Source organism: Zingiber officinale, chromosome 8B, assembly GCF_018446385.1.
Source record: "Zingiber officinale cultivar Zhangliang chromosome 8B, Zo_v1.1, whole genome shotgun sequence".
Classification (NCBI taxonomy): Eukaryota; Viridiplantae; Streptophyta; class Magnoliopsida; order Zingiberales; family Zingiberaceae; genus Zingiber; species Zingiber officinale.
In genome coordinates, this window is record NC_056001.1 from 78,220,679 (window position 1) to 78,248,176 (window position 27,498).

Consider the following 27,498-nt stretch of genomic DNA (forward strand, 5'->3'; position numbering starts at 1 on the left):
AAGGTGATCCACTATCAACCTTTCTCTTTGGATTATGTTTAGAGGTGTTCTCGAGAATACTTAGATCTACTGTTATGAAACCGACCTTTCACTATCATTCTATGTGCGCCAGCATCGGTATCACTCACCTAGCGTATGCGAATGATCTCTTACTCTTTGCTAGGGCCGATGAACCAACAATTAGCTTGATTGCAGATTGTTTGAGGCAGTTTGGACTGGTTGCAGGGTTGCATCTTAACCTCAGTAAATCCAATCTGTTCATGGCTAGAATTGATGACCCCACAGCAAGTAGACTGTTGGAAATCATAGGTTTTCAAAGAGGTTCTTTTCCGTTCCGATACTTGGGCATTCCTCTTGTGGCGGAGAAGTTGTGGATCTACAATTATGGTCCTTTGATGGAGGCTATCCTGTGGAAACTTGCTTCATGGCCCAATCAAACTTTATCATATGCGGGCAAACTTGAATTGGTGATGACGGTGTTCCAAGGTATCGAATGCTTTTGACTTTTCATCTTACCAATCCCTTCTGCAATGATAGACAAGCAATGATAGACAAGATATATGTTATTTGTCGCTCTTTTGTATGGTCCACCAAGCATCTACCCATCTCTTGGGCTACCATGTACTTGGCAAAAGGCGAAGGGGGGATACGGACTGTGTGATCTCAAGATATGGAATTTTGCACTATTGTCCAAGTCCTTGTGGAACATCTAGTGAAAGGACTCCCTTTGGGTGTAGTGGGCTCACCACCAATACCTCCAATGCATTGACATGTGGGAGTGACAAGCGAAACCATCTGACATCTCCCTCATTAAGAAACCGATTTAAATCCGCCAAACAGTTCAAGGGCTAGTTTTGCTGAGTAAGCTGTGGCAATGCTGGGCTCATGCTTCGATCCAGAATTGTGGCGTGGAGCTGCTGCATATGACTTTAGTTTGTCATGTGGTAGCTTGCAAACGACAAAGTGCACTGGTGCAAATTACCGGCTCGGGTAGGTCCCGCATAATGCTATGTCCCTATCTTGCTCGGCTTATTCGAACTGCTAATAGATCAAAAAGTATAATGAAATTCAATATCCAATTTCATACCATGAATCTGAATCTATTCTATATAGAATGTAATTCAGATATTCGTATTTTCTTCTTTATACCATGAATCTGAATCTTCGAAAGTAAAAGTCGTTTCGTTTAGTACGAGATCGCTTCACACCTCACGATGCTTACAGCTCTCACCTATTGAAGTTCTATTCAAAAACCTCATACGAGAACTTGTATAGAGAAGGATTTCCCGCAAAGTAGCAATTCTTCCATACCAACTTAGCTGCCCGGCGCTGCTATTGGCATAACAACCGGTACACCATAGGTTGACCCAACAGAGTCTTCTAGTACCAGGGTTAGATCAAAAGCAGCTCATGACCTAGCGAGAAAGCGGTATAGAAACTTGTATAGTAAGGACTTGATAACACCATTGCTCGGTTCTCTGTTCGAAAAAAATGAATATCATAAGTACCAAAGAAAAGGCATAACAAAATACCTGTATGCTAGGCGGGGACTGGCCCACTAACTCATATGTTGTTCATTAATTCTTTGTGGGATAGGGCTCAAAGTTGGCTACACATTGGGCATACCTTTTAGACAGTAACCTTGTTGGAGACGTTCCTACAACGATATCATGGAGGGAGCATGCTCAACAAAGCTCGTCACTTGGGTGTATCTTGTATGATCTATTTGATTTGACCAATCAGAAATCGATGTCAATATAAAGGGGAGTGCCAAACATTGAGAGAATGTTTAGAAAGGTTTAAATGCATGTCTTTAGATTTTTGAGTGCTCCTCGTGTAAGTCCTCGATCAACTTTAATACAATTAACCTTTATTCAAAAATAGAAGCAACTAGATTTACAACTCACTTAATGGTCATCCCAGAAAAGGATATGTTCACTTTTGAGGTCTATGAAGCCTCTTGGTACTTTAACACTATTGAACGTAGAGAGATATTAAAAATTATTATTTTGCTAGATTTTTGGAATATATTATACTTGTTTTTATGGTACTAGAGTCCTTGTACACAATTTTGCACAAGGATGACATGGATAAGAAGTTGTAAATGGAGAATGTCTACCACTTAATTTGCAAGCAAAAGTGAAAATCAAGAGGTGCCTATAATTGCCAACCAAGTTTTAATACTATGTAGATTTTTAGCTTATTTTTTCTTTATTATCTATCAGAACTACGTGAATAGGCGCCTTGGTGCAATCATAAAGTTGTTGTTGTGTCACCTTATCTTCATGGGTTCGAGTCGTGGAAATAACTTTTTGCAATGTAGGGTAAGGTCGTGTACAATAGACTTAATATGATCCAACCCTTCCCTTGGAGTCCGCATTGGAGGAGTTTTGTGCATCATACTATCATTTTTTATCATCTATCAAAACTACATCAAATTAATCTTCGATTGTAGTATCTTTGTTTTGGTTCTAAAAAAGAATGTAAGGGTAATATAAAATGACATATATTTGACATTTTTCATAGTCTTTATCTAAAATTTTCTTTTCCCTTCAGTTGTCATATCGTGTAGTAGTTGTCATATCGTGTAGTGTTATTGCTATATCTTTTTGTTAAATGTTTTTTCTCATTTCTGGTCCTTTGATATATTGTATGTATAAGATAAATATCAATTATTCTATTTTGTAATTAAGGTTTTTTTAAAAACAAACTACTCAGGTCAATTTGAAGGTATACAAAATTTCTAAATTCAAATTTAATTTTATCAAGAAAATACTGAATCCAAAAAATTCAAATTTGAGCCAAATTATATACAAAACTAAGTAAATTTAATTACAAAATTTAAATTTAATTTAAGCCTATTAAAAAATTCTACGGCTCCATTTTTCATCCATTCTAATAATTATGGTTATAGTTACTTGAAAAAAAAACTAAATGACAAAATTTTGAATTATTTCACTTCATCTAAAAATTTTATTTTGGATCATCAAGAAAAGTACAATAAACAAAGTGAAGTTTAATACTCAAATTTTTTATCAAATGCTTATGAAATAATTTTATATACAATTTCATACAACCATAAAAATATATGTTCATTTCAAATACATCCTTAATAATCAAAAGCTTCAATCTAAAGTTGTTCTAATGTTGCAGAATTCAAAAGTAAAATTTATAGAGGGCCAAGGAAGTCTCATTTTCTCGTTGCTTATTCCAACATTCTACTTACAAAATTTAAATAAGTTATAAATGTAAATTATTAAAAAAATGAAAGAAATATACAATCTACTAGACTGAGGTGGTTAAATTAATCAATAAATATAGCAGAAGAATAAACACGTACAACTAATCTCATTAATCATTAGGCAAACAATTAATACAATAAACAGTTGATTACTATTATTATTAATTTAATTAAAGTATTGAAATTGTATCAAGATGATACAATATGGTACTAAAATTCTATGGTTTTAGTCAGAAATCAAACTCCAGCATGGATTGAAATATTAAACATTGTTTTAATCCCACATGGTTAATTGTTGGCTAATAAAGTATAAAAGTGTAAATGTGAGAATTGTTATTTTCTTTGTCTTAAGCATTTGGGTTAGTTATAAATTAATCAACCACTTGTTAGGCATATGGGCATCTGGGCAGATCATTATAATTATAATTGGTATCATAGCAGGGACCTTATTGTTGGTATTGATAGAGTATGACCTTTATTCTGCTGGGTCACTTTGGATCCCACACGCCGTATTAGGCATTATTGTAAATTATGTCTTAGACTTTGAGCCTTGAGTGGATGTCAAGCTAGAAGTGGATAAGATTGTGATGCCCTACTTTAATCGCAACATGGCTAGTATTTAGTTAATGTAAGAGAATCTATGGGTTGATTAGCAAATTGCTATAATTTTTTGATGCAGGAGGATCCACGGATTATTATTATTATTTTTAGTAATTTTTTACTTTTTTAATATTTAAGATATTTTTGGTATTTTTGATAATTTCTTTTGTATTTTAGTTTTTAATTTGTTTAGGGATTTTAGGATTGTGAGTTTGTTAGGAAAATTTTTCCACTCTTAGAGTTTCTTTTCTTTTTTACAAAATATGAATTGTAGTCCATTTATTTGGATTTCTTTCTTTCTTTGTGTCTTAGGGTTGGAGTTTATATAAACATATGTTTAGTTATATGAGGGACCATCCTCGAATATTAAATAATTTTTTTTTAAAAAAAATCGGAGGATAACAATTATCTCTTCTTGCCTTCTTCTTAAAGCCCCCTTTTCTTTTTAGCTCGCAGGATAATAACTATCTTGTCCGGCGTCAGTTGGTATGATTGAGGAAACCGAGCATCAGATCCAATGGAAGGTCGTCGTGGTGGTGCTCGTGGTCGTGTCAGGCAGGTTCCGGCTAAGGAAGCCTCACACCGTGGTCGTAGCACCGAAAACTTGATTGAAGATTTACAGAGGCAAGTTGTAGATTTAACTCGACGTGATTTATAGAGGCAAATCGTAGATTTATCCAAGCATCTAGCAAAAATGGTGTGAATTTGTGAAGATTGTGAGACACATGGTCGAGAGGATGTACATGGAGACCTCAGATTTCGAGTTAATCTACCTGAATTTTCTAGTACATCATTGATAGAGAATTTTATTAATTGGATCAACAAAGTAGAGTGGATCTTTAACTATAAGCAAGTTTCGGATCGGATAAAGGTGGAGTTGGTTGTCTTCAAACTTAGAGGTCTAACATCGGCATGGTGGGAGCACTTGCGACGCTTATAAGACCGACAAGGCAAGACCAAGATCAAGGATCGGGATACAATGAAGAAGAAGATGAAAGATCACTTTCTTTCCGTTGATTACACTCAAATTTCATTCCAGGGGCGATTAGGTTTCGCCATAGAGAATGATGATGGTTTCGAGGCCTAGGATGACCTTGACGGATTTGAAGATGATTTGAAAGAAGTTGACAAGGTACTTTAGGGTGATGACCTTGAGAATTTAATCATTCGTGAGAGTTTGTTGATTGAGGAAGATGTGGGAGATGAGATCGAGGCGGCTAATGATCCAATATATGACGATTATGGAGCAGACAAAGTGCTTGATGATGATCCTTTATTTGTTTTGGATTCATGTTCTGTCCAACAAGGTAATTTTGAACCTTTTATCAAATTATATCAAGCTATAAACCATTTGAGGAAGACTTAGAGGGCAAGACTGAAGAGATTAGCGGGTCAGTGTACAACGATAATGAAGTTAACAAGGATATAAAATTTGAAAAAAAGAAATCAACAAGCATTGCTAGTGAAATATGAGGCACGGTTCTGTGCATTTTGCTGGTACAGAAGCCTTTGAATTCTTTGAAGACAAAGATCTCCAAGCAATCAATCCAGACCCTTCTCATTCAAGTTGTACAGAGGTGAGTTGGCCTCATTCTTCATTACAGGCTGGCCATCGAGAAAAACAAATTATGAGATTCATAGTGTGAATATCGTCCTTGATCTAGGAAATATAGCGCACGCTTCTCCTTTCTCTTTTCAGAACCTTCCAATCATAGGGAGCAGGTAGTTTCAACTAATGAAACTCAAATGGTATGTGAACAGAAAAGTGTGAGTGATATTCTGGATGGATGCACTTGTGGTCAAAAGAAAATTACTACAGTTGATGAACAGGCCAATACATTCTGAAGCAGCTCAAGTTGAAGCTGAAGCTCAGGTGTTTGAGTGCAGAACATCAAGAAGTCAAATTTGAAAGTGCTGCTGGAAATTTAGTTATCATCCAAGGGACAACATCACAAGTTCATAACATTGATACTCTTGAAACACGGAGCACTCCCCACAACAACCCCATTGAGTTCGACCTCCATCAAAGTCTCGCCGTAATTGAACCTGTTCACCAGCCTAATGCCAGCGAACTCCACGTCAATCCAAATGTTCTTCACCAGCACGAAGCTATAAAGCTTGAAGGAGGAAGGCTTGACGTGTGGACTAGTGGCGCAGAATGACCAACTAGGAGGGCTTCCTCCAACGGCGCGCCTCTGAGTTGCAGGGACCAACTTCGCCACCAGAAGCATGAGAATAGGGAGCTTGAAGTGAGTCTCCATAGCGTCGCTGCATTCCTCGCTCCTCCACCTAGTCCTACCAGTAGGGGGGGTGAATTGCCTGAAATTATAAAAGTACTCTTTCCAAAACTTTCGACTTTGATTAAAACAAATATACTCCACTGGTCGAAACTAGCCGTTTGTTGACGTGGCAACCCGGACATCTGGACCCTCTTGGGCGCCCTAGCGAGGCAAACCTTATTTCCACGCAAAGGCTTTGAGATTGAATTTTTCATGTTCGGGCGCTTGAACCCTGTCCGGACGCCCGGACCGTTGTTGACATGGACCTAAAGGTGATCCACAGCAACGACACTGCGATGAGGCACCTTGGTGGTCCGGGCGCTCGAATCTGTTAGCATCGGGCTGACCATCCGACACCTTCTCCAATAGCTGGCTCCTCTGGTCGCTTGGGTGATCCTCCGACCTTCTAGAGTTAAGCTCATTCGAACCCACTTTGGCCTTCTCTCCTCGAGCAGTCTTTCGCTCAGGCTACTCATCCATCGAAAACACCGCGCGCTTCCTTCTCATCTGTTAGCATACTCTTCTGCAACACCTCGTCATTCGGACGCACCGAACCCATCAACTCCCTTCCTGTGCCATCCTTCTTGCTAGTTGTGTCTTCTGCTCAATTTCCTGTGTTCCTAAACTCCTGCACACTTAGACACAAAGATCAAATACACAGGACCTAACTTGATTTCGTTGGCCACATCAAAACAACTGGGTACTTACACTTCGCTGTTTCTGAAGCCGAGATCGATTGGCCTTCCATGAGATGGATCACGGAGACGGCGAGGGCGGTGGGTTCCTACGGAATTAGGTAATCTTCGCTATACAGGATGAGGAGCAGTTCTATCGTGAAGACGACGACTTTGACGACCTTTACAGCGATGTCAACGTCGGGGAGGGGTTTTAGCTAACCTTCCACGGGGAAGATGACGTGAGGAGGTCAGGGGAAGAGAAGTGAAGCGATCCACAGCCACCGCCATTGCCACCGCCATCGCTAATGCCTTTGCACAGTTGGTGGTAGAGACTTCAAAAAATGTCCATATCCTGGGTATCGTAGGAGAGGCAAAGATTGAGTGTGCTATTGTTAGATCTGGAGGTTTCAGGAACAAGGTTCCGATAGGAGGGAGGAGCTAGAGCGGTGCTTCTCGCTGTCACCTGTGGAATCGATGGAGCGATGTCTCTCTTTGTCGCCATATTTTAGGCCACCATCCTACTCGTTTGCTGAGAGTTTTAGATCCTCAATGGTGATGAGGGGGGGGGGGATAGGGTTTTGTCATAGAAGACGAGGGAGTCGGATCCCCAATTAGAAATTGGTGGTGGAGAGTAGATTAAGGAAAAAGAATTTCCACGGAGGAGGTGATGGGGGAGATGGTACGATGATGATTATTTAATGATTTTGATGTGAGGATGAGAAGAGGTGGTTAAAGCAGAAGCAAGAAAGAGCTAAGGTTTGAGGGTCGATGAGCTGTTGGCTAAAAGAAGGAACAAGGTATTGAGGTTGTTCAGAAGGTTCTTAATATGAGGAGACCACAAGTTAAGGTTTTAACGAGTCTGTATAATGTGAACATGGACACTGAGATAAAAGAGAATGACATGCCCATGTCCGAGCTACAATACAATGTTAGATTAATTGTGAATTTAATCAATTTTGATGAGGAGGTGATAGTCCAATCGTTGCTAGTAGATTTTACCGATTTGGTACCAAAGGATCTTTCTCCGGGGCTACCATATGATATTACTCTAAATTCGAGAACGAGTTCTTTCAACTCAGGGCAACTATGCAGGAGGATTCACATATTTTTATTATTGATAATTTTCACTTGTTTAGTATTTAAGATATTTTTTTGGTATTTTAGGTAATTTTGATAATTTTTATCTTTTGTATTTTTGGGTTTTAATCTATTTAGGGATTTTATGACGTGAGTTTGTTAGGAAATTTTTTTCTTTCTTTTAAAATTTCTTTCTTTTCTTTATAAGATAGGAATTGTAGTCTATTTACTAGGATTTTTTTTCTTTCTTTGTGTCTTTGAGTTGGAGTCCATATAAACATACGTTTAGTTGTACGAGGGATCATCCTCGAATACTAAATAAAGTTTCTTTGTTTTTTGGAAAAATTTGGAGGACAACAGTTATCTTTTTTTGCCTTCTCCTTTAACCCCCTTCTCATTAGCCTACAGGATAATCGCTATCCTATCCGACATCAATTTTAACTTGAACATTTTGGGCTTGTGGTTTTGTCTGATATTAAATGTTCTAGTTCTCTTATTGAATGGATTATTACATAAGGTCTCTTTTATGAAGATGATCACCGACTTTATTTGAGAGTGTTTAACCATCAACGTTTCTCAATTGCTGTGTCAATGTGACATCTTTGTTGAGTGTTTTTTTATTTTCTCTTTAGAGGTTTCTTTCTATTTTTGGATAATAAGTTGGATATTGATTACTATATTATCCAATACTTTCTATGTTTTGGTAACAAGTTGGATATTGATTAATATAAGATCCAATTTGAAGGGAAGTGCTAAATCGATAGTTTACATTTGTGTTAGACCTAACAGATTCATTTCCCCATTAGCTATTATACCCTTCTTTATGTTAGGATAGCCCTGTTAATATGCCTGTATTGATTTTCATTTTCTCTGAATAATGCAATTTTATCCTCTAAAGTAATTTCAATAATTAAGCCTTTTTTTACATGGAGGAATGTACACTGTTATAACACTAGTTGTGTGTTAATGCAGGCTATGAGTTCAGATGTCTATGATTCGTTGATTAAAGCTTTAACTTTCCCAGAGATAAATTGTATCAATTGCTATCCTGTTCGTGCTTCTGCAGCTAGGGCCATCGTAGTTCTTCTTGAAGTAAGATTGTTCTTTTGAATCTTTTCTACTTCTAACTGAATAAAATGTGTACTAAATTTTCTTTTCATTTTGCAGAATGAATATGTACCACCTGACTGGCTGTCTTTCCTGCAAGTCGTGGTCAATAGGATCACTAATGGAGATGAAAATGAATTATCCTTTCTATTTCATCTTCTAGGCTCTGCAGTTGAGGCTGGGCTAAGTGTAATTTCACATCAGGTACCTATGCTCCTCTCAAGCGTTGTTGGTGCAATTGCTAAACACTTTCCTTCAATTCCAGATCCTTGGCCACAGGTACCATGTTTTCAAGTATTGTTCAGGTTGTTAATATTCACGTTTATTCCTCTGTTTTAATAGCTTTATTCATATTCCATAATATTTGGTTGATTTTGTTACTCTTGCAGTCTATTGTATCTCTGTATATTACACAAGTATTATGTAACCCATGCTAGTGTCTGCTGTTTAACTGCCTAAATAAAACTGTTATAGTATCATTTTCTCTGATTCAACTAGCACAACTGTCACAAGTGCTATGTTTACCGTCAAAATATATGAAGTATGTGACAAAATAATAGTAGGAAATGGACTTATTATCCAAATAAATTTTATCCTAAAATAAAAAAATGGAAAATAATCAATGTTTTTTGGTATAAATATTAACTAGAAATAGTATATAATGACGATTAAGATATTGGTAGGTAGACTCAAAATCTTTTGTTGATTATTTTTGGATATTAGGGAGCATGGATGAGTGATGAACAAGATAAAAGTCATGGCATTTCAAGCATCATCAAGGACTAACATGGCATCACAAACATAAGGAAGAATCACTTATACTTCAAACAAGAATAACTAACATGCTAACTCAACAAGAATAACTGAGCGGAGCGGAATGGAACAACACAGTCAGAGTAGTATGCCTAACAGTAAGCTTAGGAGCCTTGGTTGAGCAATGGGTGAGGCAGAGTAGCAAGTTGTGTACAGGCAATCAAAGGACTTAGAGCGGGATATGCATGACCCGTGCCATGCAAGGGGCAGTGCAGGGGCTACACAAGGAGCAGAGTGGACCTATTTAGGGCAAGCAACGACAAGCAATTGGCCTAGCAACAACATAGATTGCAGTGTAGAGTGGAGTAATGCAGGGCCATGCAGTGCAGACTAATGCTGTGTAAAGCGGAGTGGTGCAAGCTAATGCTGTGAGAGCAAAGCGACGCAGGGCAATGCAGTGCAAAGTGGAGAGTTGCAGATCAATGCTGTGACAGCAGAGTGGTGTAGGGTCATGCAGGGGAAAGTGGAGAGTTATGGCCAATGTTGTGCAGAGTAGAGTGGTGCAGGTCACTGTAGTGTAGAGAGAAATGGTGTAGGGTAGTGTAGGTCTATACAATGCAGAGTGGAGTGGTGCAGGCCAATGCTATGTAGAGCAGAGCGGTGCAAGGCATTGCAATGCAGAGTGGAGCGATGTAGGGCAATGTAGTGCGGTGTGAAGCGATGCAGGGCGATGTAGTGTAGTGTAGGGCCATCCAATACAGAGCGAAGCGATGCAGGGCAATGCCATGCAGAGTAGAGCACTACAAAGCTGAGCAAACCTGTATAGAGAGCGAAATCAAATCCGCTGAGACCTCTTCATCAAGCTTTGGCACGATGTCGCTAGCTCAGATTTAGCTTCATCGTTAGTGATAGAGGGAGCCACAATGGGCATGACAACCAAAAGTTGGAATTGTCAAACTCCGTCCTTTCATGCAAATGAAGATTGTGAGCTGGAATATAAGGGGGTGCAACACCTACTTTGGAAGCATGGGATTGGCATCATTGGCCTTCTAGAGACTAAACTGTCTGACACATTGATGTGTGCCCACAAGTATATGGGTGTCATCAAGTAATAAAAATATCGATCCCACAAGGAATAAATACAAGCACTAGAATCTAAGCACAACGAATTAGTTAAACTATTAAAAGATTAAAAATCGCAATCACAAATGTAAGAGAAGTAGAGAGAGAGAGAGAGAGAGAGAGAGAGAGAGAGAGAGAGTGCAGAGGAACTTAGTTCGAGGAGATGTTCTAAGGGTTCGGTTTCATTGTGATGCTAATCAATGTATTATGGATCACCTATCACTCATCTTCTATTCCTATGCACTTGTAAGAAGTTAGATTCATTACCGACTCTTCCCCACGGATGTCAAGTCGAAATGCTATCTTAATTCATATCCTATGCTACAAAATGGAAATGATTCCTATGAAGTCCAGTAACAAGATATCCCTGTCACTAGGGCCCCTCAATCATAAATCACAAGAAGACTCTGACACTCAATAACACAATTATGTCTAATTCTCTACTTCCTTGTGGAGAATTGCTTCTCATTTCTGGAAACGGGATACTTTTGTCACTAGGGTCTCTCGGTCATATGATCTAGAGCATTCCTCTTACGGGATTAGCAATTCTACACAAACATTCAATCAAACATGAAAATTAGTTCAAACACACTACACACACATAAGATCAAATAGATACAAGGCATAGCAATGCCATATAAATAGGGAATTGGCATATCCACAAGTTTTACATCAATCCACATCACAATTACTCTCTTAATTCTGGAACAAAAGATCTACTCCATAATTAGGAGGAAAGAATCCAAAGGCATTAAGATCTAAGCCAAAAAACACCAAAACTCAAGAAGAGAAGGGAAGAAAGCTTTTCCTATACGAAGAGTGGTCTTTGGATCCAATCCAAGCTTTCGGAGTGATGGAGACGGTGAATTCGGCTTCGGATCGCCTAATAAAGTACTGAAGAAGTCTAGATCTCATCCAAGTTGGATCCCCAAAGGGGAGAACCTTCCCTCCCTTGAGAAGGGGAAGAACTCCCCTTAAATAGACTTCAGCATAGGCCTGGCACGACCCGTGCCATGGTCGTGTGGAATCCACACGGTTGGATGCTGCCTTGGCTCTAGTCCGGTGGCACGACCGTGTGGATTCACACAGTCAGAAGCTGCTTCGTCTCTGGAAATTCCACACGGCTGCACCCTGCTTCTTCTCTATTTCATTGACACGGTCGTGTGGATTCCATATGGCCGAGGCTTGCTTCTTCTCTGATTTGTGGTACGGTCGTGTGGGTTCACACGGTCAGAGCCTTCTCCTCCATTTGGCATGTGGCACGGCTGTGTGGATTCCACACGATCGGACCCTTTTTCTTTGTTTGCTTTCTGATTCATCTACAAGCGTTGTTTTCGCTCTAAAAGCGCATCCTGTCAACAAGAAAATACACAAAGAGCAGATCTCCGAAAAAAGAGTAATTATGTTGAAAATATGATGAGAGGTGTTAAAGTGCATAAATCAGGCGCAAATAAAGTATGTGAATGTGCGTTAAAACATGCATAAAAGTGTATATAATTTACGCACATCACGCATCCTTGGATGATATTTTTAGAGGCATCTTCAACTTGTAGCTAGGATTCAACCAACTATAGTTCAGAAGCTGAACTAGTTATCCTTGGCATCGTTGCTCAAAGATGCCACCATGCATACATAGGATTCCGCTTTCATTCGATATATGTTGTGATTGGAGTCACTTATCTAGCATATGTTGACGATCTTTTGATCTTCACCTGAGGGGATGAATCCACCATCACACATATATCTAATTGTCTATGGAGATTTGCGGATTTTGCAAGACAAGTCCAACATCTACATGGCTACCTACACAAGTCCAACATCTACACGGCTAGTGTTGATGGCCGTACTAGGGATTGACTGCTAGAGGTATCAGGCTTCCAGATTGGTACTTTCCCCTTAAGATACCTACATTCCTTTGATAATAGAGCCATTACACACAACTGACTACTTGATTGACATAATGATTAGATCTTGGGTCGGGTTCGGTTTGGACTCGTCTTGTATCCGTAACCAAGTCAACGGGTTGGTTATTCATTGACTCATTGGTTACATGGGTTGGAATCGTAACGGCCTAGCTGGGGCTGAGCCGATTATGGTTCACGGGGCCCGTTAATCGTTAAACTGATGGTTCATTATTTTTTTCTAAATTTCAATTTTATTTAGATTTTAATTTTTATTTAATAATATTTATAATATTTTATTATATTAATGGTTTGATTTAATATTAATTAACCTATTTTACCTTTTTATTAAAGCTATTTTTTCAATGTATTTGTTTTAAATTATTTGATGTTGAACTATTCTACTTTACTATTAAAGATAATTTTTCAACCTCTTTGCCTTGAATTTTTTATGTGGAACTATTATATTTTTATATTAAGATAATTTTACAACCTATTTACTTTGAATTCTTTGATGTGAGATTATTCTACCTTTAACTCATTAAATTTATTAATCTTATTTAACTTTTTAAATTACTCAATGGTCTTATTTTATTCATTTAATATTGAATTTATAAAAACTTTTTTGACTTGTATGATATATCCAATAATAAATTTATCTTGAATATAATTAGTTTAATAATAAAATTATATATATATAATAAAAGCTATCGTTGAACATATAAAATTAATTAAAAGATATGACTTAGGTCATATATATATCTAGACCTGACCCTGGGCAGATTCCGACTTTTGACGCGGTTACGACCCTTGATTTTTTTATAAATTTACAATTTTTAAATATATTTTTAAAATAATAATAATTTTAAACCGTCTTGAACTGTCGTGAATTGTGAACCGAACCAAGAGCCATGAATTGTAACTGTCTTGGACGATTAAAGTTAAGGATCGACGCTTGAGGAATCGTTGAGCTGGCGGTTCAAAATCGTCGAACCGTTGGTTCTGAACTGTGGTCAGGTCTAAGTAATTGCTTGGCTTCTTGGTTGAGGTACATGCTCTCTTATGTCGGAAAATTAGAGCTAGTCTGGACAGTCTTGCAGGGTATAGAGTACTTTTGGTTGTCTATCTTGTCAATCTCCAATGGTGTTGATCCTGTCCGAAAGTCGAAGAGACGGAAAGCTGGGGATGTGGCGCTCACGTTGACCTCCTGTGGACTCCGTGTTGACTTGCAACACAGCGTCAGTGCCGAGCCAGGGAAGGGGTCCTCGGCGTTGGCCCTCCGACGCTCAAGTCAGTCATCGACGATGAAATGGAAAGTGGAGCAACAAGAACTGTAGCACATACAATGAATATCGCGTGTATTGCGTACCTTTGCTGATGCTTGTACCCCCCTTTATATATATAGCTCTAGTAGTGCGCGAGCACACTTCTCAAAGCTTTCCCTGAAAAGATTTGTCACTAAAGTGTCCTTGACATAGTACCTTAACGGGCTGAGCATATCTCTGAAATGACGGTGGAAGCTTCCGCCGTACGATCTTCTGGCGTCCCATGTCTAGTGTCGGCAACACCAACTCCCAAAAGGATATCACTGGATATTAGAAGTGTACTACTAGCCGCCGACACCTGGTGCCTCGTCAGGCTGGCCAGAACCTAGCTGTTCCTCCGTGTGTCTGTTCGACCGAAGGTCCATTGTGTTATTGCCGAAGCCCGTTGTCGAGCCGAGCGGGGTAGCCGCTCGGTCGAAATCTGTTGCCACGCCGAGCGGAACAGCCACTCAGCCAAAGTTGAACTTTGCACCTCTGTTGTCTGATCGAGCGGGGTAGCTGCTCGGCTTCTGCACATTGTCTCCCTTGAGCGTTAGTTGTTTGATTGTTCCTTGTGTCGAAGATGACGTCGGGTCGGAGCCTTCTCCCCGGTCGGGGCATACTTTGCCCGACCGGTATTATTTATGCGTTGACCGCCTTGATTTTGACCTCCACCGTGACAACGGGTTGGGACCCTTCATCATTGCCGCATCAGGCGTGATAGACAATATATTCCATTTGTAGAACTTTTATGTAGATGTCTAAGCACCCTCCTATATCCTGAGCTCCTATGTGCCTTCTGAAGGAGCGGGGCTATTGACTGCGAGATTTATATGCCTAGAATTCAACGCTATTGACTAGAACCTTATGGAACATACAATAGAAGAATACATTGAATGCGGTGGATTCATCACATGTATCTAAGCTGATCTGATCTATGGGCATTAAACTCGTCGCTTATTAAGTGACTGTTGTAGATTCGAGATACTATCCTTAATCGTGCAGGTATAGCAGAGCAAGTGATATCTTTACTCAGTATTTGGCAGGCCTTGTCTTGGCGAGGCACTACAGATGCATGACTTCTTTTGGTCGAGGGGTCAATTGTTTGCTTAGACTATAGTGGTTTGGAGGTTGGACATTATGCCCAAGCATAGCTTTGTATCGTGGCTACTCACTCACAAACGCTTGCTTGCATACTAAGGATAAACTTCCTTATATGCCATGCAAGACTTGCCCCCTATGTTAGGGGGAGGAAGAGACCCAGAAGCATCTCTTCTTCAGTTGCTTGGCAACAGGGCCTTGTGGATTAGAGTGCGCGCTTGGCTGGGTATTTGGTAGGAGATGAGCACTATGAGATGGATGCCGTGAGTCTTCAAAGGGGAGATTTGAGGTTTGGGGTGTATTGTGAAGAGGATTTTGACTGTCTTGTATGGTCTCGGCAATTTAGAAACCGTTGTAATTTTGATGGAGGGGTGCAGAATCTTGATAGGATGTTTATAAATATCCAAACGCATGTGTTTTGATCTTTGAGCTCTTAGATTGTACATTTTACTTGGTTCTTAATATAACTTATAAAAAAAGTTATTAAGAATAACTGAATATTCAAACTCTATATTGTGGTAAGTTGCATTAGATTCTCATATTATTTCTTATCTCACACCAAAAATTCATGAAGGAAGCAAAGTGTTATCCCCCTTGGTGTAGATCACTAACTTGTGCTTCGTACTCTATACGACTCCTACTCTAGATCACCAATAAAAAATCAATCATTTTGGTCACCAATTAAGCAATTTAACTGAGGATCTCGCTAAAAATCTCCCACAAAAGTAAGGTTTTAAAATTTGCTAGATGCTAGTCGGGCGCCAAACCAACGCTTAGCACCTAGGCCACCTAGGCGGGGACTAGGTGCCGCTAGGCGAATTCCACGGTATTAATATAAATTACATAATAAATCACATTCTATAATTCAACACAATAACATCAAATTTAAAATGAGTTCAAAATTACTCAACTAATAAAATATCATAAATTTATTCTACTTCTTCTCCATAATTTTTAAAAACTTAGTTTTCATTGGACACAAATTCAATATCATCATTGTGATTCTCTTCTTCGGATGCAAAATCATCGGACACAAACTTAGTAGGACGAAGATGAAGTTTGATGCTAGACCCTAGGGCAAGCCAACAAATAGATTTTCTTGTTGGACTAAAGTGTAGGGCTTATAAAACTTAAGTCCAACAAAAAAAAAAGGTTACATTTCAAATTTTTTAATTGTGCTTTAAATTTAGAAGTTCAAATAAAAAAAAATCATGAAAACCTACACTATTTCCGCGGTGCTTAAATGATTCGACCGATTAGTTGGCGGCTAGGGTCGCCTAATCCCGCCTAGGCGCCAAGGTTGCCTAGGCTAGCCGACTAGTATGTTTTCGATGCGGTTGGTTGCCTAGCACCTAGGCAACTCCTAGGCGGCCGCCTAGGCCAATATTTAGAACATTGCACCAAGGTGAAGGGGACAACTCTAACTCCTACAGAGATTGGACTCGAGTATAATTTTCTCAAAAGGGCAGTTGTGTTTCCTTGTAATAAGGCATGATATGGCTTCAAAACTCCATGAATTCCATTGTAGCACAAAGGATTTAGTTACACTCAAACACATGAACTCAACAAACACAAAATCTACATTAGATGTTAGAGTGCTGCCTTAACGCTAGAAAAATTGCTCGTGGCACTTCAAGTGCCGAAAACTGCAGCAACATGTGGCTTGCCAGTAACTTGCAGTGCATGCATGAGCAGCAAAAAACAGTTGCTTGGTTGAAATGCACAGAATTTTATATGTGCCTTGGTGTCTGGTTTGGCAAGGATGTGCAGGAGTCTGTGTGGTTGCTGCCTTAGGCTGCCAGTTGTTCAAAATGGATGCTGCACTTTTGCTTCTCTGCTAGGACACGCAACAATGCACCAGTCATAGGGATGCACAAAACAGTCTATGCTTGGCTATTTGCTCGCCAATCTCGAAGAACAGCCTTCCTGCTGTGTGGGGATGGCATAGAAAGGTCAGGAATTTTGGTGAGTCATCAAGAGGGATTGCCCGAGGGGTGGAAGTGGCAGCATTGGCTCGATGAAGTGGAGAAAACAGTAGGGGCATAGCCACCTCGAGGAGGTGCGACTGCGCCCTCTCACATTTTATTAAAAAATAATATATATTTGAAAGTCCTCATCGTCACTTTGAGTAGTTGATTCATCACCATTTATTGTTGAAAACTGAAATTGATCACATATTTGGAAAGTTTATGACCTAAGTTATCCATTGGTACCACTTTTATGAGAAAATATCATAATTTGAAATGTTAAGTATTGAATTTTAAAAATAAAATATATAATAATAAACTGATGAGCTAAATCGTAGGACACAAAATAAGGAAGCTAAATTAAAATTGAATCGAGTTTGAACTACATCCAACGGGTAGATATGGAGATACGAATTATGTTGGTTCAAATCAGAATTAATTTGAAGTTGAGTTATAATCGAACCAATTTTAATGTTTAAACGAGTTCAAATGATTTAAAAAGAATTAGGATATTTTTGACGAAACCTTTCATTTTTTTCTCTCCCTCTTCTCCCTATGCATGTTACATCCCCATCGTAACGTATGCCACCCCTTCACCCATTCCTCTTTTTTATTTTTTTCTTCCTCTTCTTCCTCCTTTGCTTCTTCTCCTTCTCTTCTCCAACATTAGTAAACTTATAATTTTTCCTCTCCTCTTATGAAGCACAAGAGCTTTATTCTTCTCCTTTCTCTTCTCCAACAAGCAAGAAATGCAACACCAGTTGCTGACCTCTTCAAGCAACAAGATCAAGCAGCCATCAACCCCCATATCTTTTTTCCTCTTCTCGTATATTTAGGATTTTATTGACACAGCAAAATAGTCATGTTTTGTCTTACCTTGCTCTCTGTGTTGTTGCCGAGCTCACCGAAACTAGTCAAGGTTGCTAACGAAGAAAGTAAAGTTTTCCATTTTTTTACTTCTTCCTCTCTATTTTATCTTTTCTATTTTTCTCAAAAGCAATGATCTTCCAAGAGTTGTAAGTTATTCCTTTCTCGTTTCATGAATTTTTGAAAATTGCCCCTCCTAATCGAAAATCCTGACTATGTCCCTAGAAAACACTGAGAGGTGGAAGGGGACCAATGCAAAAAAGGAGGGACCACTGGGTTTTATAAGGAAAAAGGTTTCCCCTCGATTGTATAGAGAAAACTCTAGGTCTCATAATTGAACTGAATCCAAACTTAATCTGGTTCAACTCTGGGTTTCAAAGTTACCCAAATTGAGTCTGTGCTAAACTTTCTTTAAACCAGATCTCTTCTATTGACATGGAAATAATTTGACATAGCCCGTTGTGGTCCCTAAACACGACCATATAAGGGGAAACTCATTTAAAATAAATAATTCAAATTAAATTATTAATCTTGTCACTAAAAAGATAAATTTAGTGCTCTTGCAAAAATACTCAGCAAAGAAAAGGATATCTCTCCCTTAGGAGGATGAAAAATCTAATCATTCCTAGTTGGTACATGAAAATGGAAGGAGGTAGGAATATAATCTCTTTGGAGATCGCTAGTTTAGTATGGCTCATGTTTGATGGTTCGCTATAGGTCCTCTCCGACTCTTGCATAAGTTTAGTGCCTGGTCGAACTCTCCTGGCCTACGAGAACTGAAGATAACCTCTTATCTGACCTCCATTGGCCATGTGGAAGTATCTAGAAGGAAGGACAAGTTCTTGTCAAAGCAACTCTAGAATGAAGAATAGGATAATAAATAGAGGACACTGAAGTTTTAATGAGATGGGAAGTCAAAGTGACCTCTAATAATGAGGTAAAAACATATGGAGATTTTGCATTTATTGTGGTGTGATGGCCTTTGATCTTGTAAACTCATGCCTTGCAGGATGATTCTTTGCCACTCATAAAACCTCTAGGAACCACTACCTATACGATCAGAGGGAAGGCTGCACACGAAGTGCACAACAACTCACAGTGATAATCAACCAGATGCTGGCACATGGTGACACAACATAGGAGGCACAATTACCCAAAGCCTATGGTTTTATAATAGTGACTCACTATAGCGACAAGAGAGGGTAGCTTTTTCAGGTTTCCTAAGCCTTGACAGTCCTTGTCAAGGGGCAGACTTTTCAGGTTTCCTAAGCCTTGACATTCCCTGTCAAGGAGCAGCCACAGCTTCCAGGGGCAGATAAAGACAAAGTAGTTTATCCCTACAAGTCACTCCTTGATCATGCTTCACCTACTCTTATCAAGCTAACCCACCTTAGTTTGGCCCAAACTACCTCGGGGCACCCCCAAATGCGTTTGGTGATCAAAATCCACCTCAGCCAAACTTACCAACCACCCCCAACACCTTAGTCCAGGTGCCTACACCTTAGGTGAAACTGTTGATGTTAGCACCACCACATTGCCTACCAAATAAACTTGGTACAGTCGCATCCGTGACCTTTAGTTGAGTCTATACTACCTTGATTTAGGCTCAACCAACTATGATTGTATTCTCTTTGCCCTTGGCTTGAGCAAGGTCAATTCTTGGCTCATCTAGTGGAACACATCATATTTATTACAAATTTGACCATAACATTTTGCAAAAGGGAATCTGTCATCCTAGTGGCCCTCCCACGTCTGCCCCATACCACTGGAAGGGAGTAAATCAGGAAACCGAAGCTAGCCATCACATGGGAGGGTAATTTCTTGGTCTTTGCCGGGATTCGACCCTTGCTCAATTCTACAAATTCAACCATAACATAATCCATATCCAATGGAATTTGATAGGATATGATTCAGTCAACTTTCTGATTTGTTATTTTTATTCTGGTACTTTCCTTTTTATTTTTCCTATAATCATGGCTCTATATTTATGATATAAGATCCTATATACTATAAAACTAGTGTAAAATAAAAGAGAACTCATTTTTGACAGCCAATGTTTCAATTTATTGGACTGATTCTCTTTTATTTGCATGTCTGATAGATATCTTTGGTTTGGAACTAAGGAATTCCAACTGATACCATCATATTTATAACCTAGAATTTTGTGAATGAGTAGGTGCCTAATCTGCAATTTGATGCATGTTGTGAGTAATGAGAAAAAAATCTGTATGTGCAATGATTTACTTTCCTTTACAAGATGATGTGTCCTTGTTGATTTGGACAGCCAGTTACCTAATATATGCATCTGTTTCTTTAACAAATTTTTGGTTTATCTGTATCTTTCAATTAGTAGTTTTATAACTTGAAAAGTAACTTAATTTGTTGCATTATTTATTTATTCATTATTTTAGAAAAAGAAGTAATATTCTATTTTTTGGCTTAAGGTAGTTGAGAGGGGTTTTGCTGCATTATCTGCCATAATAAAAAGCTGGGAGGCTTTGTTGGTCGATCAAGATCCAGAGCACAATGATGCAGAATGGCAGTCAGACCAGGCTTCAATTGCAAAGTCATTTTCGAGTTTGTTGCAACAGGCTTGGCAAATGCCTATGGAGTCAAATGTTAGTTCACTTGCCTCTTGGACTCTGAAAAGTATTAGAGAGGACTTTTGATAAAAAAAAATGTTCTGTATTATTATTTATTTTTTTATTTTTCAATTTATCATGAATTGTCATGACTGACAGCTGAGTCTTTTTTAACATTGGGAAAGTTTATCAGCTACTGTATTTATTTCCTTTTATGTTTAGGTAACAACAGAAGAAAGTACATCACTTCCTCCTTCCTGCTTGGATGACATCTCGACGTTGCTAGGATTGATCTTGAATTCTGCTATTAACGAGAATGAAATTGAAGAATTGAAAGTTCCCGAGTTGTTAGCTGTCTGGGCTGAGCTAATAGCAGATTGGCATGCTTGGGAAGAAACAGAGGACATTGCAGTATTTGACTGCATTCACAAAATTGTCAATCTACATAATAGATGTGACTCTACAAACTTCTTCACAAGAAGGATAGCATCTCGTCTTTCTCCAGGTCTGGAGCATTCTATTATTGCGGACATCTCTTCTTTTATTGCCAAGGGCCTTATGGCATACCCATCTGCTACTCGGAGGGCTGCTTCATGTGTACATGCAATACTAAATACCTCTCAGTTCTCACTTCAAATTGAAGATGTCAAGCAGTCAATTACAACTTCATTCACACAGGCAGCATTTTCTCATTACAAGGATTTGCAGAACAAGCCCACTGCCCTTTGGAAGCCCTTGCTTCTGGTTATTGCATCATGCTATATTAGATATCCTGAAATTGTTGAGCGGGTCTTAGAGAAAGATGAAGTCAATGATTTTATAATTTTTGCCCATGGATTGGCACAGATCTCATCTAACACTTTTAAATCTGGTCTGTCATCAGTATCTGAGATAAAGTTAGCTGGTGAGATATTGGATACTTCTGAACATTATTCGTCTCATTGATATTGTGATAGTAGTTCAATTTGTGGTACATAATGAATTTTCCAAATATCATGCAGTGATTTCACTGGGAAAGTTAGTTGTGCAGTTTTTAGCTTTCCCATCAGAGCATAACAATCACATTTTGCCAGAATGCTTTGCCTCCTTGATGGAGGCATATATACATCTGAAAGAAGTTGAAGAGGCAGAAGCTCAAGAGAGTGATAGTGAAGACATAGATGTTGAATCTGAAGAAGAGACCAGTTATGATGAGGTCACTGAATGTTCCTTTGTTCATCTATTTACTTGTTTGACGTTTTGTTTATGGTTTTTTTATATGTTTCCTATTTTTCTAGTAGTAGCTTGGAGAGAGGAGATCTTGTTAATATATCTACTTCCATAGCATTCATTTAAAGCTAAAGACTGATTATGCAGGATTCAGAGGATGATGGTGATCTAGAAGAGACTCATGAAGAGTTTCTGGAGAGATATGCAAAAGCAGCTGATGAACTTAGTGAGGTGGCTGAAGGAGATATGGAAGATGGAGTTCAAGATCTTGAACTGGGTAAGCTTTGCACAGAATTATTTTCTTAGGTAAATGGTATATTTTGGACAGGTATGAAAATCACATCTTTAGTTTTTCTGCTCAACTATCCTTTGTGTTGGCTCCAACATTAACTTGCTATGTTTGTTGAAATTTTTTTGAAGCAAAACAATATGCTTGGTGTCTGAAGAACTGACATACATGTGCTTGATACAAAAAGTACTTTATGGCCTCAGCTATTTAAACCCTTAAAATCGAACCATAAGTGCAACTTAATCCACTTTGATGAATATTTTGTTTTATCGTTGAATTTTTTACTTCTTGTTAGTATAAACTTAGTCTTATTTTATGTCCTCACAGTTATTGAACTGTCGCCTGAAGTCACCAGCTATTCTTGTTGAAGTACATTGTTAATAAATTCCACCCGTTGAACTTTCTCACTTTTGGCTACATACTACATGAATGGGGACACAGTTTGAGAAAAATTACAAACAGTCAGCATTTGAACTGAGTGAAAGTAATCCGTCATTGGTTCTTGTTTTTGCTAATACTGGGTTTTTGGTCCTTATTGATGCCTATTGTACTAAGCATACCAATACCAATACCAATACATCAACTATCTACGTGATAACTACAGTGCTTTGTTGACTCATGCATATTGTCTGGTTTTTATTTTTCCTGCTAGTTGTCAGTGCATTGTTAGTTTTTCTTTATGCTTTGTGGTTGCAGGTTTCCTTGAGAAAATTGATCTACGTGAAGAGATTCTTTTGCTCTTAAGGAGACATCATCAAGTTCTATTGAAATCGCAAGCAGTATCACCCAACCTTGTCCAGCAGATCATGAATTTATTTCCTGAATGCACTTCTCTTCAAGTACATTGAGATGATCGAGCACATTTGGACACGTTGACATTGTAAAAATCATGCTGTCTCTTCATAGATATTCTTTGGATTGTCTTTTGGGTTTCTACTCATTTGTCAGTCTGTTGTAATGTCTATATATTAAGCGCTGTTGGTTGTATTTGTTTTCTTTTATTTATGCATTTTGGCATATTTTGTTGTATGTTAGATTAGATCTGAAACGAAAGTCTTTTTTGTCAGTTAAGACTACATTTGTCATTTATTCTCTTTATTGCATCAGTTTTGTTTCCCTTGTTTCATCCTGCAAGTTAGCTTTTGAGGAAAAGTGATGCAATTTGCAGATAATGTCATTATGCAAAACATAGTTCATGTATGTCATCATGTATGATAAAAAAGCCTTAGGATTTTTTTGCTTTCATTAATGTGCCTCCGTGAGTAAATTTTGTATATGCAGATGATTTGCTGGGTGTCCATCGTGTATGTCCACGGTGGGACGGACACCTGTGTTGAATGAGTGAATGAGATTTTATTGTGAATGAGATTTTAGTCCCACATTGAAAGTTTCTTGGTATATTGGTTGGTTTATATTGATTCATCTGCTTTGATAATGTAAACAAATGCATGGGGAGAGATTTTCTTTCACGCTTGGGTGCGTAAGGGTGTAAATTTAGGGATCGGATTGTATTAAACTAAGTTGACTCGTGTGTGAGTGTGATCTGCATGTGTTGAATGTTGGATTGGTCGGGACAAAATTTGCTCAAGTGGAACAATTAATATTTTGTCACGCAAATCTTTTTGTTATTTGTGTAAGATAAGTGTTTTTATGAGTCGTGGAATGAAAGACAATCGTCTTACAAATATTTACGAATGTGGGGGTGTCTTGTCAAAGGTTTGGTGTTTGATCTAAAAAGGATTAAGATCGGATTAAAAATTGTTGATTGCATATTTATTGGATATGCACATAATAGCAGTGCGTATCGATTTTGTGTGTATGAGTCACACATACCGGAGATATATAAGAATTCGATAATTAAATCGAGGAATGTCTCGTTCTTCGAGCATGTGTTTCGGTATAAGACTCGAGAGGATGTTAGCTCCTCAAAACGGGCATATGAAACACAAGGCGAAGAAGATGATGATGAACCAGTTGAGGTTGAACTTAGACAGAGTAAGAGCTTGGGTAGAAAAATTCTACGGATCGGATTTTATCACTTTTATGTTGGAAAGTGAGCCCTGAAGTTACTCAGAAGTAGTAAGCTTGTCTAATGGACCTCACTGGAAAGAGACAATTGCATCTGAGATAGAATCTATCTTGCAAAATCACAATTGGGAACTTATGGATCTTCCTCCGGGAAGTAAACCACTAGGTTGCAAGTGAATCTTCAAGAAGAAAATGAAGTCAGATGACACAATTGACAAGTATAAGGCCAGATTGGTAATCAAAGGATATCGACAACGAGAAGACCTCGATTACCGGTGTCGAGAATAACTTCCTTTAGAGTATTATTGGCTATCGCTGCTCTATGAAATCTTGAAATGCATCAAATGGATGTAAAGATAACTTTTTTAAACGATAATTTAGAATAGGAAATCTATATGGACCAACCTGAGGGGTTTTCTTTGTCAGGACAAAAAAACAAGGGCTGCAGATTGGTGAAGTCATTATATGGCTTGAAACAAGCACCAAAACAGTAACATGAGAAATTTGATAATGTCATGAAGGAATGTGGAATCAAGATTACTGAATGTGATAAATGTGTCTACATGAAAGCCACAGAGTAACTATGTCATCTTGTGCCTCTATGTAGACGACATACTTATCATTGAGAGTAATGATAAGATAATCAAATCCACAAAAGGGATGTTGAACTCAAGATTTGATATTTAAGACATGAGCCTAGCTGATGTGATTCTAGGAATCAAAATTCTTAGAACAGAAGGATTTGTTCTTAGTCAGTCTTATTACATGGATAAGGTTCTTGAGAAATTCACCAAGGGTGATACTGCGTTGGCAGGAACGCTGATAGATACAAGTCAACATCTATTTAAAAATTGAGGTGAATGTATCTCTCAGCTAGAGTACTCTCGAGTGATTGAAAGTCTGATGTACTTGATGAGTTGCTCACGACTAGACTTAGCCTACATAGTAAGTAAACTGAGTGGATACATGAGTAATCCCGGTGTTGAGCGGAAGGGGATAACAAGAGTACTAAGGTATTTGAACTATACTCGTGAATATGGACGACATTTTACCAGATATCCCGCTGTGATCGAGGATACAACGATGCGAGTTGGATATCTGACATGAAAGACTCCAAGTCTACGAGTGGATATGTATTCACTTTTGGAGGTGCAACCATTTCTTGAAAATCTTCTAAGCAAATCGTAATAACCAGATCCACGATGAAATCTGAGTTTGTAGCTCTTGACAAATGTGGTGAAGAGGTTAAATGACTATGACAATTCTTAGAAGATATTCCGAGATGACCGAAACCTGTGCCGACAATTTGCATATATTGCAATAGTCAATCAGCAATTGGCTGAGCACAGAGCCATCTATACAATGGTAAGTCTAGACATATACGTCGTAGACATAATACCATTAGACAACTACTCTCAACGGGAGTTATCGCTGTTGACTATGTGAAATAAAAGGATAACCTAGCGGATCCGCTAACTAAAGGGTTAAACGGAGAGTTAGTTGCAAGCTTATCATGGGGGATGGGCTTGATGCCGATGAGAAATGTTGGTGCAAAGGAAACCTAATCTATGCAGACTAGAGATCCCAAGAACTAGGTTCAAAGGGCAACCTAACTGTACCGACAAAAAATTGCTCACTATTGGGAATAACCCAATGGATTAGTGAAGGAATACTCTTAAAAGATCACCTACGTGAGAAAGTTGTGGGGCCACTTCGAAGAGAATTGAAGAATTGCTCACAGAACCAGACGTGTTCATGGCCAAGAATGAACACACTCATGAGAACTGAGTGTATCAGGGAGAGTCTTGAGTGAGGTATATCAATGTTTACACAAACGACAAAAAAGTTCAAGGATATCACGTCTACTGTCAGCCAGTAAGCAAACAAATCTTCACAAGGGAAGGTTTAAAGGGTAAAACTTACCTGTCCTATACTGGACTCAACTGCAGAATGCTATCATATACCCTATCTCCATTCATGTGGGGGATTGTTGAATATGAATGAATGGAGAAGAGATGGAAGAAGATAGAAGCTCCATTGTGAATGAGACTTTAGTCCCATATTGGGAGTTTCTTAGCATATTGGTTAGTTTATATTGATTCACATGCTTTGATAATGTGAACAAATGCATGGGGAGAGACTCTCTCTAACGCGTGGGTGCACAGGGGGTGCAAATCCAGGGCCTGGATTACACTGAACAAAGTTGACTCGTGTGCGAGAGTGACCTGCGCACACCGAATGCCGGACCGATTGGGGCAAAATTTGCCCAAGTGGAACAACCAACATTTTACCACGTAAACCTTTTTACTGCTTGTGTAACGGATGTATTAAAGGAAGATTAATGCAGAATCAAAATGATGGAGAGAAATGTTGGCGTTTCATTGCTCGGTGCGTAATGATTATTAATTTTACCATTCATTTGAGCTCCTATAAAAGGAGGCTGCGACTACAGGCAAAAGGGTTAAACATATGAAAAGCTGAAGCTCTCCACCTACGCCCGTCCCGTCGTGCAACTCCTGCTCGGTGGAGTACCCGTGATAGCAGTCGGGTACCTCTCAGTTCGTCGTGACCACCAATGCTTGGTGGGATTCACGGTTAGCCATTGTATCCTGAAAAACAGACGACCCAAGAAAGCCTTGAAGCACAACCGGAGGTGGGGCCAATCTGTTTCAAGGAAACTGCGTTCATCACAGGCCTCGGTCCCTGCAACTTGGTCGGTAGCAACTCGCTCCACAGAAGCCCTACAACTCGGTCGGCAGCAACTCGCTCGCCAGAAGCCCTGCAACTTGGTTGGCAGCAACTCGCTCGGTAGAAGCCCTGTAACTCGATCGACAACAACTCGCTCGGCAGAAGCCCTGCAACTTGGTCTACAGCAACTCACTTGGCAGAAGCCCTGCAACTCGGTCGGCAACAACTCGCTGGGCAGAAGCCTTGCAACTCGGTCGACAACAACTCGTTGGGCAGAAGCCCTGCAACTCGGTCGACCTCTTTACTCGGTCGGCCTTAAGCTTCACTCGGTCGGCCTCTTCACTCGGTCGGTCTTAAGCTTCGCTCGGTCGTCCTCTTCACACGGTTGGTCTCTTCACTCTATCGGCCTTAAATTTCGCTCGGTTGGCCTCCTCACTCGGTCAGCCTCTTCACTCGGTCGGTCTCGACACTCGATCGGCCTTAAGCTTCACTCGATCGACCTTAAGCCTCGGCAGTCGACACTCAACGATCGTCACTCGACGATCGACACTCGGCAGTGGACACTCGACATTCGACAATCAGCGGTCGACACTCGGCGATCGACATTTGACAGTCGACACTTGGTGGTTGGCACTCGACAGTCGACACTCAACGGTCGTCACTCGGCAGTCGGAACTCGACACTCGGCACTCGGCACTCGGCGGTC

General features: G+C 39.2%; 1 protein-coding gene across 3 annotated transcripts in view; it reads left to right on the forward strand.

Moving 5' to 3' along the window:
- The window catches only part of LOC122015265, a 76,474-nt gene extending 53,332 nt beyond the window's left edge, over positions 1-23,142 (forward strand). For 2 of the 3 annotated variants that reach the window (XM_042572061.1, XM_042572062.1), the window contains exons 15-21: positions 8,847-8,966; positions 9,042-9,260; positions 20,441-20,614; positions 20,801-21,482; positions 21,580-21,773; positions 21,935-22,064; positions 22,773-23,142. In XM_042572061.1, the coding sequence (XP_042427995.1) occupies positions 8,847-8,966; positions 9,042-9,260; positions 20,441-20,614; positions 20,801-21,482; positions 21,580-21,773; positions 21,935-22,064; positions 22,773-22,924 (1,671 nt within the window). In that variant the 3' untranslated portion in view covers positions 22,925-23,142. The remainder of the gene's footprint in view (positions 1-8,846; positions 8,967-9,041; positions 9,261-20,440; positions 20,615-20,800; positions 21,483-21,579; positions 21,774-21,934; positions 22,065-22,772) is intronic. The other variant, XM_042572063.1, reaches the window with a different exon arrangement.
- Positions 23,143-27,498: the final 4,356 nt, after the last annotated feature.